Consider the following 13,026-nt stretch of genomic DNA (forward strand, 5'->3'; position numbering starts at 1 on the left):
ATTTATCTTCAGAACTAAATGGCCTATTGGAAAAATAATTACATATTTGAAATCAGCACAAAGGTCTTAACAAGAATGGAAAGTTTCATGAATATTCATGGAAAACATCATGAACATTATTTGAATTACAGTGTCCCCCCTTAAAGAAGCGAAAGTTTCATTCTTGCCTGGTTGGACCCCTGTATCATCCTTGATCAATTTAGTATTCAAGCATTTGCCGTAATCACCATGAACATGTCCTGAAATGTTTTTTCTCGTTTTCTCAAAACGACATTTTTGATGGTAGTGTAGTTTTGGAGTGACGATATCTCTGGTTCTACTCATCTTATTGCAATAATTCTTTTTTCGTCAGAAAGGTGAACAAAATGGGAGTGCAGTAGGCCTAAAATGTGAACAAATATCATTACAGAAATTTTGAAAAAGTAATAATTTCTTCAGGGTTACACTAATGCCTTCTGCTTACAAAAGTTTGACATGCTGTAACTTCGGCATAAATCAGTTTAGAACATTCATTCTTGTAGCACTGCAACCTCTGATCATTCAACACCATTTTGATGTGCCAGTCTCCTTCATTAACAGCCAGCATTGTAGAGAGAACTTGCCTCCAAATAAGTCCATACAAAAAAACATGAATTGCTTATATTTTGAAAAGTACTTGTTGCATGGGAAAACCAACTGAATATTTGAAATCAGCATGTCAAAATACATCAGTGATGGAAGTTTTATCGAATTGTGGCCACAAATAAAAAATGAAAATTTAAGTGGGGTGTCCCCCCTTAAAGAGCTAATTTTTTGTAGGCATGTTTCGAAGTAATTATGAAATGGAATGCTTTCAGAAGGTCATTCCCCAATTTATAGTTTATCTTATAAGCTGATTTTTCACAGGGTACATTTCTCATGTGTTCTGCTGGTAAAGGGATGTTACAATGAGGCACTGATCAATCCAAAAGCAGAGAAAACATTTCATAATTAGACTAATTTGAATGAAGCCTGTTGCAAGGTAAAGAGCATAAAATTGACGCAAGAATATTAAATTTCTATCCTCTTTTCTTTTTTTTTTTTCAGGTAAAGCTGAACACGATTAGGAGATGCCTCCTCCTGAACTATGACTCAACAGATCAGACTATTGATTTTCGCCACTAGTAAGTCTGACATTTGTTTTTCGTGTATAATCTACGCTGACATAAGGTGCATTTGAGTGTGTGCTCTCTCGTCTGCTAATAATTGGTAGTACGCTTTTAATAATTTTCCGACATTCAGTTTCCCATTAATTGACAATATAGACTATAGTGGGTGCACTTTAGCTTTACTGATGTTGACGTCATTACAATTCAAGATTATGGTTATATGAAATTGGAGGAACAGTGTTCCTTTTGTGATTTCATTGAACCAGAGAGGATCAGATTTAATAGATACTAGCAGATTTTAGTCATACATTCCTTTTCATCTGCTTTTAACTTTTGTACATTGAATAACTATCAACTTTGTTATTCGTTTTACATTCTGCTCAAGATTTACAGGGAATCCTTTGAAGTGAAATAATTTACAGTGAAAATAATCTTGCATAATTCTTTTAGTTCGTGGCCTGAGCATGATGCGTAAGAGTAATGCCCCTCCATACACATTTTTGTTGAATAATTTAGGTAGCACCAAGCTCCCCTCCTCCTCCTCAACGCTTTTCTGTCGCTCGCTCCTTCAACTTCGTGTGTTGAAACTTATCACCAGCTGCTGGTTTCCACTGGAAGCTGCTGCTTCATTGGAAGGTGCAAGTGTGGGCGCGAACATGTGACATCGACAGCAGCAAGGTGGAAATGGTGTTAACAATGAATCAGGGAATGGTGGCACACATCCAAGTCTGGTAATACTTTGCAAAAGCAGTCATGGCGTGCCCATGAAGAGGCTTTACATAGGCGCATGGTGCTCTAGTTCTGTCCATCATAGCTATGCGGGTGCATTAGATTTTGTTAGCAAAAGTGGGAGGTAATACAAGGCTAGTGTGCTGGAGGAGAAAGAGGCGTGCATCCAGGTTGCAAATGGGGAGGAAATTTTTCTGTGATCTTTCCTTTTTTTTCCTCGGTAAGGTTCATGTGCACTGTTAGTGCTTTCGTAGCAATATTGTTTGTATACATGGTCTGCCTGTGTGCTTCTTGAATGTGGACTTCTTTAACCCTTTGAGTATTTTTGCCACGCCGATCTTATGTTTGATATTTTGCACGTACAGTGAAACCTCGTTAAAACCGTAGTTGGTAGGAGCTCGGAAAAAGTATACTAAACGGTAGTACTGCTTAACCAGGGTTTCTACCAACCGGGAATTCTCAGGGATGTTGAGTAGTCTGGAAAAACTCAGGGAAAACTCGGGGAATTTGTGCCTCTATCAGGGAAAATGATCTGCAATTTTATTGAAAGGGTCGAAATTTGCGGTAATCCTGGCTTGAGTAACAGACAGGAATCCTAATGAATCGTCTTTGACACCCTGTCGTCGGCTGGAGGAGTTGCCAGTGTATATTCAATGACCGACTATCCGGATTCCCGATAATTTGGACTGCTTCGCGGCGGCATCACATACTCCAAAGAGTCAATACGTATATCAGAACGCCTGAAATTTCGGACCCAAAAACTCTTCGCTGTCCGATTTTCTGGACATTTTGCCCTGACCGCAGGTCCGAAACGGCATTAATCAAAGCCACCACCGCTGCCATTTTGATTACCTTGCCGCCTCGAACCGGGGCTCTCGCACACAGATCCGCTGGCAGCCATAACCACCACTGTGGCAATGCTAGGCCTAGCTGCTTCGACGTTCGCTATGAAGCTTTTTGCCATTGGGTGCCGCATTTTTTATTGAGAGAATTCGCTGTTGTCAGCAATGGCACGGACTCCGCCTTTGTGGTCCTTGCGATTGGCTTAGAAGCTTGGAAAGCACGATGCGTTGCATAATGTCGGTTCCCGAAAGTCAGCTTCGCCTCTGTACAGAAATGCTACTTGGTGAAGCATACGCAAAAGTATTGCAGTGAAGCATAACACGTGTGGGAAGGGGCTATTGCCACGAGACACAGTATGTATTCCTTAATTATACACGCGTGCACCCGGTATTTCCTGTTACAGTACGAACACCAACATGCCTAATACGTGTACCGACAGGCCTTCAGAGCGTTTTCGAATGTGCCTGTGGCACTTCGAGCCCCTAAGGGCAGTAATGACATGTATTTATTTTTTTCCAACTGGCCGACTTTTCGGGCGTTTTCGCGGCCCCTAAGGAGGTCGAAAACTCGGACGTGGACTGTGTAACTGACCAAGAAAATGCTTCAAATGGTCCATGGGTAGAACGAGTGGCAGAAGGAGTACAAGAACAGAAAGGACCTACGCATTGAGGGCCGCATTGAGGAATGAACGGGAAAGGAAGCATGCTGCCATCGTTTTGAAGGAGCTTGAGCTCAAAAAACAAAGTGTTGGCTGATGCCAATATGCAGGTGTCCCTCATCCAAACCAAAATAAACTCTTTAAAGCAGTGAAACACAAAACTGAGGCGTCGTGCACGGGCTGAGAGTATGTCAGGACAGTTGATGTTGACTTACGAGCTGTTGAGAGAGAATCTTGATTGTGACAAAGTTCGGGCCTCATACCACTGAGCTTGCTATCAGTTGATAGAAATAGCTCATATTCGAAAATATTTGCTTCTGTATGCATGTCCTTTTTATTTGTATTTGAGAATGTCTGACTCAATTTGCAATTTTTTTAATACATTTTATTTGCTTTGCATTTTACTAACCCCTCCCTTCTATTCTTTTTTTGAATAACATAAACACTACTCCTTAGTACATATTCAAATTGGATTAAAGAATTTTTTTTAAAGACTTTTTCATATGCTTATTAGAGAGTGACAGCATCGGGCGATATGGTTTCAGCCCGACATAAAACATAGTTCTGCATCACTCAAGGAATGTTGCAAAGGCACTCAGGGAAAACCTGGAAAACTCAGGGAATTTGGAATTGTCAACTTGGTAGACACCCTGTTAACTGAAATAGCATGACATTGCCCACTTACCTGTCAAAAACGGAACTCGGAGAGAGTGCGATGAAAGGGCAAAAAGCATGCAGTATTTATTTACTTCGCACGACAAATGTGTTATTTTCGTTTGATGCCGCGGCGGCCTAGCAGCAACGACAGCGGCCTCAAACTTGAAGCTGTGAGCCAGCTTTTCAGCCAGCCCGTTCTTCTCGGCAAACACTTGCATGGCAGATTCCTCGTTGGTGTTGCATATTCTCTGTGCACAGGCGCGGTAGCACTGCCGAAGTGGTGGGGCACCTTTTCATTGCGGGGTGCTGTTCTTGTCGCGACGAGTGCATTCATGAGGCTTACGTACAGCTTCTGCCATTGTCGGGCCTGAATCGCTTGTGCTGTCGCTTTCCCTGTCATCCTTATCACTGTTGCTAGGCGACACTTTGGCAACAACAGAAGCAACGATGGCGAAAAGTCGAACCTCATAGCTGACATCCCTTCACGGTTGCAGCAGCGCCGCCGAGCAACTTCGCATTCCAAATGCCACACACCGTAGTCAACAATAGACCCATGTCGCGTGCCAGCGCTAACTTTTCGTGTCACACTCGATAGCACGAACAATGTCTAATTTTTCTTCTATGCTAAGCACCTGGTGTCTTTTTTATCCGAGTTTCGGCATGACATGAGTTCTCGCTTGCACGGCGCTGAAATGATGTTGATGTGGCTTCACGCGCAAATGCACAGGGCACTTGGAGACCGTTGTGCTGATCTCTGACGCTTTTTGTTCTGCCGGGCCGCCCGATGGAGACGACGCACCGCCGTGTTTGCGCGACTAAAAGTGGAAACACTACATGTTAACCGATACGTACGCAATAAGCAAGTACGGTTTATGCGGATATAAAACACATTATGTTTAATGGCTGCTGAGTCGGGGATTTGACTTCACTACATTTAAAGCAAAAGTACTGTTTAAGCGGGTACAGTTTAACGAGGTTTTACTGTATTCAACCCCGCTGGTTGTTCAGAGGTGGTGCCATCTTTATATAGTAGCGCAGACTCATTTGAAGTTGCCTTTCCACTCGCCAGAGCACACAATTCGACTTGTTTTCCTCCGGGTACTCGCTTACTTAGTCACGCGTCCCATCAGCTACCTTCAAGGCGTGCATGGAAGCGATGCTATCATCTTCTACGGCTGCCGCTATAGTGTTTCCGGTAGCTTAAATATAGCCTTGCGTGGCAGAAGTTCAGATATAATGATGTTTTCTTTTTTTTTTTTGCCCTCGGTTGCGGCTACCCATTCTGTTGCAGTTCTCATATTCCCGTACACTGGCATGCGTGCAGTTGTGGTTTTGGTATGACCATGTTGTGGTCATACCGAAACCCAAGTTACCCAAGTTGCTGGCAAAGACATGCATTGACAAGGTGCACACACCCGCTGGCACATGCCCAGTGACATACTGTAAAACCCACGTATAATACGAGGTTTTTTTCTTATTTTTAGTGGCCCAATACTACATGCGGATCCGTACGAAAATTTCAGTCAGAAATTAGGGCTAGAAGTTATGGTTTCGTTATTGCTGCCTGGCTACGGCTTGGCTTCCTTATTGCTGCGTGACTGCAGCATAGATTCTTTATTGTTGAGTGCGCACCTTGGCAGCACACGTGCAAACCACGCTTTGCGAAGTGCATGTTTTTTATTCTCCATCGAAGGACCAAGATGTCCGGACCACGAAAGCTACTCAGCTGCTTTCAAGAGAACGGTTATTTTAGTCGCACAGGACATCAGCAACAGTGGGGCCGGGAGGCAGTTTGGCGTCGACAGAAGGAAGTCCTTTTCGCGTGCAGCGGAATGCAAAGAAGATTTCCCAGCCCGAAGAGTGGGACATTCCCGGAAATCGAACTTGCCCTGACAGAGTTCGTATGCCAACAGCAAGCCACGCATCTAGCTGTGAGCGTGGAGCTTATGCAGGTAAAAGCTAAGGAGCTTGCAAGAGAAAAGGGGCTACCGAGCTCCACCTTCAAAGCGAGCAAGCACTGGCTTTATCGCTACATGTGCCGTGCTGGTGTTTCCTTATGCCGCCGAACTTCGATTTCGCAAAAGCTGCCCGAATCATTCGAAGAGCTGCTTCTGGCTTTCCAGCACTACGTTATTTTGCTGCGCAAGTCCAAGAACTTCCAGCTAGGGCAAATCGTCAATGCTGACCAAACGCCGGTTTATCTGGACATGCCATCGCTTGTCACTGTGCACGAAAAGGGCTCTAAACAAGTTTATGTCCAGTCTACTGGCAACGAGAAAACACGAGTTACCGTCATGTTGTCGTGCACGGCAGAACGACGCAAGCTTCCGCCCTATGTCGTCTTCAAGCGCAAGGCAGTGCTTAAAGGTGAGGAGCTGCCAAAAAAATGTGGTCATGAGATGCCATGAGAAAGGCTGGATGAATGAGAATCTTGTGCTCGACTAGATAATGTCCGTCTGGTGTAGGCAGCCCAGCACAATGTTGTCGTTCCCATCCATCCTCGTGCTGGACGCATTTCGTTGCCATTTGGCCGACTCGGTGAAGAGGCTGTTGCCTGAATTCGGCACTGAACTCGTCGTTATCTCAGGTGAGATGATGTCTCAGCTGCAGCCATTCGATGTTTGCGTGAACAAGCCCTTGAAGGATGCGGTCAAGTGGTGCGCAGATTGGATGCACTCAGGTGAGCCTGCAGTGACGCCGACCGAGCGCCTGAAGCGGGCTTCGCCAGCCACTCTATGCAAGTAGATTGTGGACGCATGGTCCAGCATGCCAGAGGACCTTGTGCGTCGCGCATTCAAGAAGTGTGGCATCCTGAATGCGCTCGATGGCACAGAGGATGAGTACCTCTGGGAAGATATGTCTGACAAAGAACTATCTGAAGAGAGCGCAGCTGAGGAAGACTGTGATTGAAGTGCGGAGTGCAATTTAAATAAATGTTTTCCTCAAGTTTTCCTAACTCGTGTTATACGCACATAAAACTTTTTTTTTCCATTTCGCGTCCCAAAAATTTCGCCTCGTACTATATGCGGGTTCGTATTATACACGGGTTTTTATGGTAAGTTGCCATTGAAGAAGTTGATTGAAGACCAGCACAGATTGAATGGCACATACCTAGCGGTATCTACCTACCCAGTCCCGCATCTACAGTGACTCATGTTGGCGTGAAAAAGCTTCGTTGAAGAGAAGCATGTATGTGCACCTTGGCACGTACTCAGTGACCCAAGTTAATACGATAGTTGATTTTGAACCCTGTTATCTCAGCGCAGCAGCCTGATGTGCGAACCATTTGACCACAGTCTACTCAATGACCCAGGTAGGCAGTAGAATGGTTAGATACAAATGTATATAGGTAGCCCTTGGAAAGTGCGTGAAGTACCCTAAAAATACTGACATATTCAAAAAGTTTTCACGCAAAGTGTGTACATAGTCTTGATGTCAGTAGCTGTACTTTTCAGGCAGCACGGGAGCCACGAAAACTTGCTGCACAAATCTACACATGAAATGCGATAAGCCTTGGGACAAAGTGCACACTTTAACCCATACTTTGCTATTAATAGATGTTCTTAGCATGTTCAGATATAAGGAACGTGCCCCACACGTTGAGCTCATGTATGTAGCTTTGTTGTTATACTTATCACTAAATTTCAACACAAAAGCAGGCGCTGTATTCAAAAAGCTGCACGGGTGGAAAGTGCAACAGGATGGGCCGTGGGGTGCCGTAAAAAGAATTTCGTGATGCCAACCACACTAATTTGACAGCAGACCGTGAAAGCTGAAAAGGAGACTGATCCACCTTACGCAGCTCATCAAGGTAGCGGAGCTTGCACTGTGCTGCCACAGCTGATGAGGTGTGCGCTTGGGAAAGGGGAGTGCATCCCATGCATGGAAGATTTTCTTAATTTTTTTTAATATTTAAGTTAAAGTTTAGGGTTATGGCGGCCCCTATTCAAGGATGTAAAGTATCTTGTATGTGTTTTAAAATCTGAAAGGTCATGTTGCATTGTGCAGTACCATCAAGGTGGCTCCATGCGGTATCAATCGAGCTGTGAAGAAACTTGTGCAAAGCAAGGTACCAGACTTGGGACACCTGCGAGACATCAGTGAGTACATTGACCAGGGAGGCCTGTCTGAGAGTGAAGCCGAGCTGGATGGTGCTTCTAATCAAGTTGTCCTGCCTCAGAAGATCTGCAGCAGGGGAAATGTGCTTAACCAGCAGAGCTCTGTGCGGTGAGTGTATTCCTGTTATCAGAGATGTTGTATCACATGCAAAAAATGGGGAAAAAAGGGCGCTGGCACTTCTGAAGTTCTTGCCAAACTAGATTCTACTTCATTCTAGGCTTGCTGTTTTGCTTAAATTGTCTTGTTCATAAACAGTCATAGGTGTACAGGATTAGCATCCTATTCTGGTAGTGCAGGTTTCATCATGGAGATGGACTAAAGGGCTCTTGTTTGTTATCACAGTTGTCGCTTGTTCAAACCTTGTTGTCTCTTTCTTCACTTGCTCTGCCTCGTATATGGAAATATACCATATTTTTCTCTGTAGAACCTGCACCCCCAATTACAACAGCCCCCCCCCCCCCCCCCCCCAAAACATCACACGTATAACCCGTGAAAATAACTGCGTGCAACAACACTCATATCTTTGCTCTAACAGTCTCCATTCCCAGGTGCACGACTAGTCCACATTCTATATTCAGCTTGCTGCTCTGTTCCCCCCTCTTTGATGAAAGCTGGATTCACACAGCGGACGTGATAGCGGAATCAGTCACGTGACATGTGACATGAATCGAATCACTTTGCACTTGGCATTCACATGACAGAGGACGACAGTACAGATGGGGCAGCCCTCGCATGGGCAACGGTGATGGAGCAAATACGACCGAGCCGAAATTCCCAACAGTGATTTGGCTTTCCCCCCGTATTGCGAAGCACTAACCAAGGGAGCACTGCGTGAATGGGTGACATATGATCATGTGACGCACAAGCTCAAATCGCGATTTGTTCCGACGCCATGTGCACTATTCGCCAACTGTTAAAAGCAAAATGGCAGCCCGTAAAAAGGAGTATGGGTGACCATGAAGGAGTGGAGAAGGAGGTGTCAACATGCAGGGGTGGGGAGAGGGTTGGATGAGATAATGAGTTTGATTGGCGAAGTACCTTGCCTTGAGATGTGTCTTCATAGAAGCATGCATCCTGCTGCCATGAAGCCACACCTTAAGGCGAAATTCATGCATATAATCAGCACCCCAACTTTACTATGAAAATGTTAGAATTTTTGGTGTAGGTTATACACACAAAACCCCACAGGGGCATCTGTATCAGCGGACATTCGGTGTGTTGCGACACCACGGATCCGAGCACATGGAGGTTGAGCCCTCCCGTGTCAAACCGTGCGTGGCTTAGCCATGTCCGGGGAAAGGGGGATCCTGGATGTTGAGCCGATGTTGGGTGTTTGGACCTTTAAGGCCCCTCGGCGGTGGCAATATGCCTCTTTGGCCTCCGCTTTACATAAGACGGCACCCTCGGACTGACCCGTCCGAGGACAGTTTGTCGTTGCCTTTTCCTATCCTCCTCTTAAATCTTCGACTTCCTCTTTTATTTGAAGTTTTTCCGATCCTCTCTTTATCTCCGTTTCCTTCCGTTTTCTCGGGCAGCAAGGGTTAACCTTGTGTGGATAGCCAACCTTGGGTATACCACGTTTTGTTATAGTAGTTTTGTACAGCCGGTGTATGCAGGACCTGTCCTTTCATGGTCCTGCAATGTCCCCTTGTTGAGCTCCATGGTGGGTAGCCGGTGCTGCTGCTGAAAATGCTGTGTGCCGTATTTACTCAATTCTAACTGTGGAGATGGGTTTGCTCAAGGCTCACCCTACGAGCAAAAGTCAGAAATGGGCACGACGCTCCTCCACTCAGCAACGCACGACGGCACTACAGCAGTGTTTGTCGACACTCCGACGTGGTGCAGAGAAAGCTCCAGAGTCGGGTTGTCAAAAAGCGCGGGTTTATTCACTCAAGATATAGCACAGTGCAATTGTCACGGTGCTTATGAGCAAAAGGCTCAAAGTTGGCGCAAAATCCAGCCCGATTTCACAATGTTTGTGCTAAAGTGTCTTTTCGAGCGTGAGAAGGACATTCTAGACAAAATCGAGCATGATTTCCGGCGCCGTGGGTTGTTTTGGTCGGCGGCACATGACAGCACGGAAAAGTTTCGGGGACAGGGGGTGGGGGGTGGGTGGGGGGCTGAAGCCCCATAAGCCCCCCCCTCCCTCCCCTGGCTACACCCCTGCTGTAGAGCATGTACATGCCTCCAGGCCTTTGCATGCAAGAGCTCTGTTGAGGCACTAGTGGTACTGTGTCCCATATGTCTCGCTTAATCATAGTTGCAAAGATTTTATGATCATAGCACACGTCACTAATCATTGCCATTATTTTAGTATATTTATCTTTAAGAAATATACAGACCTTTTTTAGGCCCCTTTACAGCCATGTTTCATTCTTTGTTACCATCATTCTTATATCTTGCATTTAGTGCTCTTTGGCCAGAACTGGCCCTTGTGCCTTTAAAGTCGATTAATCAATTCACTGTAATCGTGTTTTTAGCTAAAATATGTTAATTTTTGTTGCTTTTCTTATATGTTCGACCTGTAATATCTGTAAAGTGTAAATATGCATATTCATGTTAAATACTTACCTCTGGTGCACACATTAATAATTTAGTTTAACCTTATTATATAGTTAGTTTTGTTACTGTTGCATTGGAATTGCAACTGGTGCTTAAGCACGGGTGCAACCAGTTCTGGAATCTTGGTCTGCGTTATGTCTGCAAAACAAAGAATTCAATTCGAAATGTACCTTGTCTGGATATAATATGAACTGATGTCCTGCTGAGTTCATATTTTGTCCAGACAAGGTGGGATATCTTATCTTAAAGGGACACTGAAGATCTTATACTTTGATTGCTTCCAGAAATTTGATACCAGAATCTTGGGTTCTGTGCTTGTATAAGTGCAAGTTTCTTGAAAAACAGATTGGGAAAAAAAAATTATGTACATCCTGTGCTTCCAGTTATGTAGTTAATCACTCAACACATGGCACTTGAGTAAAGTGCCAAGTCAGTTCATGATGACACTGCCGTGGTGCAGTTCATGTCACTGTCATTGGAGCCACCAGCTGTCGCCTCTGCTCTTGAATTTTATGGTAGAAATGTGGACCCCAGCAGAATGGTGTATATTAGTTATTTGTATTACATGGTCTACATAATATACAGCCAAATTCAAGTGCACTTCGGGGTCCCTAAAATCAAACTTCATTGTATTCATTAGTGTATAGGGAAAAATTTGCCGCCATTTTCATTTCACTGCAATTGTTTCTCAGGATGGTAGAGCTGGGCCCAAGGATGAAACTCAAATTGGTGAAGATTGAAGAAGGCCTAATGACTGGGGAAGTTATGTACCATGCGTTTGTTCAAAGAACACCTGAGGAGATGAAAGCACTTCGTGAGCGACGACTGGAACTAAAGTAAGTGTGCAGCAAAGTGGGGGTATAATCAGGTTTCATGATGTATTGAGTGAATACTTAGTATTTCAACATATTATGCAGCGAGCGTGGAGTTCATTTGTGTGTTCAGGTTATTTTCACATTTGTGCCAAGATGAATTCTTCCATGTAACAACTTTTAGCTTCTCGAATTTTATAGACAGTGCCGATTTTGTTGCATCAGGTTAGGTGGCTATTTGTCGCGGCCCTGTTTCAAAGGGGATGCTAATAAATCATCATCATCAAAAAATGTAGCTGTAGAGCCCTTCTTCCGTGTTATAAGTAGTACTATGATGCAGATAACTTGTGATCTGGTGCTCAGACTGTATTTATAGTTCATGTATGTACCTGTTGCCCTCCACCCTATCTGCTCCTCCTAAGCTTAAGTGAAAGACATTCCCTTGGGCCTTATAATTGTCGACGTATGCCATTATTCTTTTTGTCATCCTGCTGTTAGTAATGGCACATTTATATTTGTAGCTACAAGATAGAGCACTGTACAATTTATGTGCTGCATGATATGACGTTACATAAATATCGTCAAGTGTATCCTTCACAGCAAAGATTTCCTGTACTACAGTCGAACCCGGATATACAGTCGAACCCGGAAACATTTCCCCAGAGTCAGTCAGCAGGCTCCTCCTCTGCGCATGCGCGGCCGTCGCCTAGCGACGGAGACGCAGAGCCTTTCCCCCGTTCTTGTGCCCCACCGGCGCGAGCTCTCTCGCTCCTCCTCTACCGGCGGCGTGTGCATTGGGAAAGGGCATTGGAGCTCAGCGAAGAGAGTGCGCGGCATGGAGACGCGGCGACGTTTCCAAGCCACGCTTCCTGGGAAAAGGGAGAGAGAGAGAGTGAGGGGTCGGCCGGTCGCTTGTGAGCCAGGGAAGACAAGAGAGCCAGAGAGGGCTCAAAAAACTAACACAGCGCCTTCGATGGCATATTCCACCGATCTTTTTCCTCGCTCTCTTCTTTCTTTTCCCTTTGTCGTTCCTTCGCAGCCCCGTTGACCGCCGCTCGAACAGGCTTCACTCGGACTGATCCATCTGCGTGGGTGTACCTCTGTTTCAATGTGCCGTGTGTAGCGTGTGTGATTGCGGTCATCTGGTGAGCTATGGCATCCGCGGACATACAAAAGAGGAAGAATCTGGACTTCGCAAGAAAGTTTGAAGTAATCCGGCGTGTCGAGAATGGAGAAAAGAAGTCCTCCGTGGCAGACGCATTCGGCATTCCGCGGAGTACTTTAAGTACGTTGTTAAAAAACAAGCAGGACATCAAGCTTAAAGCAGGTGAGGAAAGTCGCTCGGGAGCGTGTCGTGTGCGCCCTGCTGCTTTTGACAAAGCGGAGAAGGCACACTATACATGGTTTCTTGAAATCCGAGCGAAAAATATTCCCGTGGATGGCCCGATGTTAATCGAAAAGGCCAAATGGTTTGCTACGGCTCTTGGCGAAGAGAACTTTTGCGGTGGCACTGGATGGC

At 45.1% G+C, this 13,026-nt stretch overlaps 1 protein-coding gene across 1 annotated transcript in view; it reads left to right on the forward strand.

Annotated features, from left to right (window-relative positions):
* Positions 1-13,026, forward strand: part of ppan (Brix domain-containing protein peter pan) — a 49,021-nt gene that overhangs the window by 12,752 nt on the left and 23,243 nt on the right. The window contains exons 4-6 of the mRNA XM_050196391.3: positions 1,066-1,142; positions 8,023-8,241; positions 11,388-11,531. Coding sequence (XP_050052348.2) covers positions 1,066-1,142; positions 8,023-8,241; positions 11,388-11,531 — 440 coding nt within the window. The remainder of the gene's footprint in view (positions 1-1,065; positions 1,143-8,022; positions 8,242-11,387; positions 11,532-13,026) is intronic.

Source organism: Dermacentor andersoni, chromosome 1 (assembly GCF_023375885.2).
Source record: "Dermacentor andersoni chromosome 1, qqDerAnde1_hic_scaffold, whole genome shotgun sequence".
NCBI lineage: Eukaryota > Metazoa > Arthropoda > Arachnida > Ixodida > Ixodidae > Dermacentor > Dermacentor andersoni.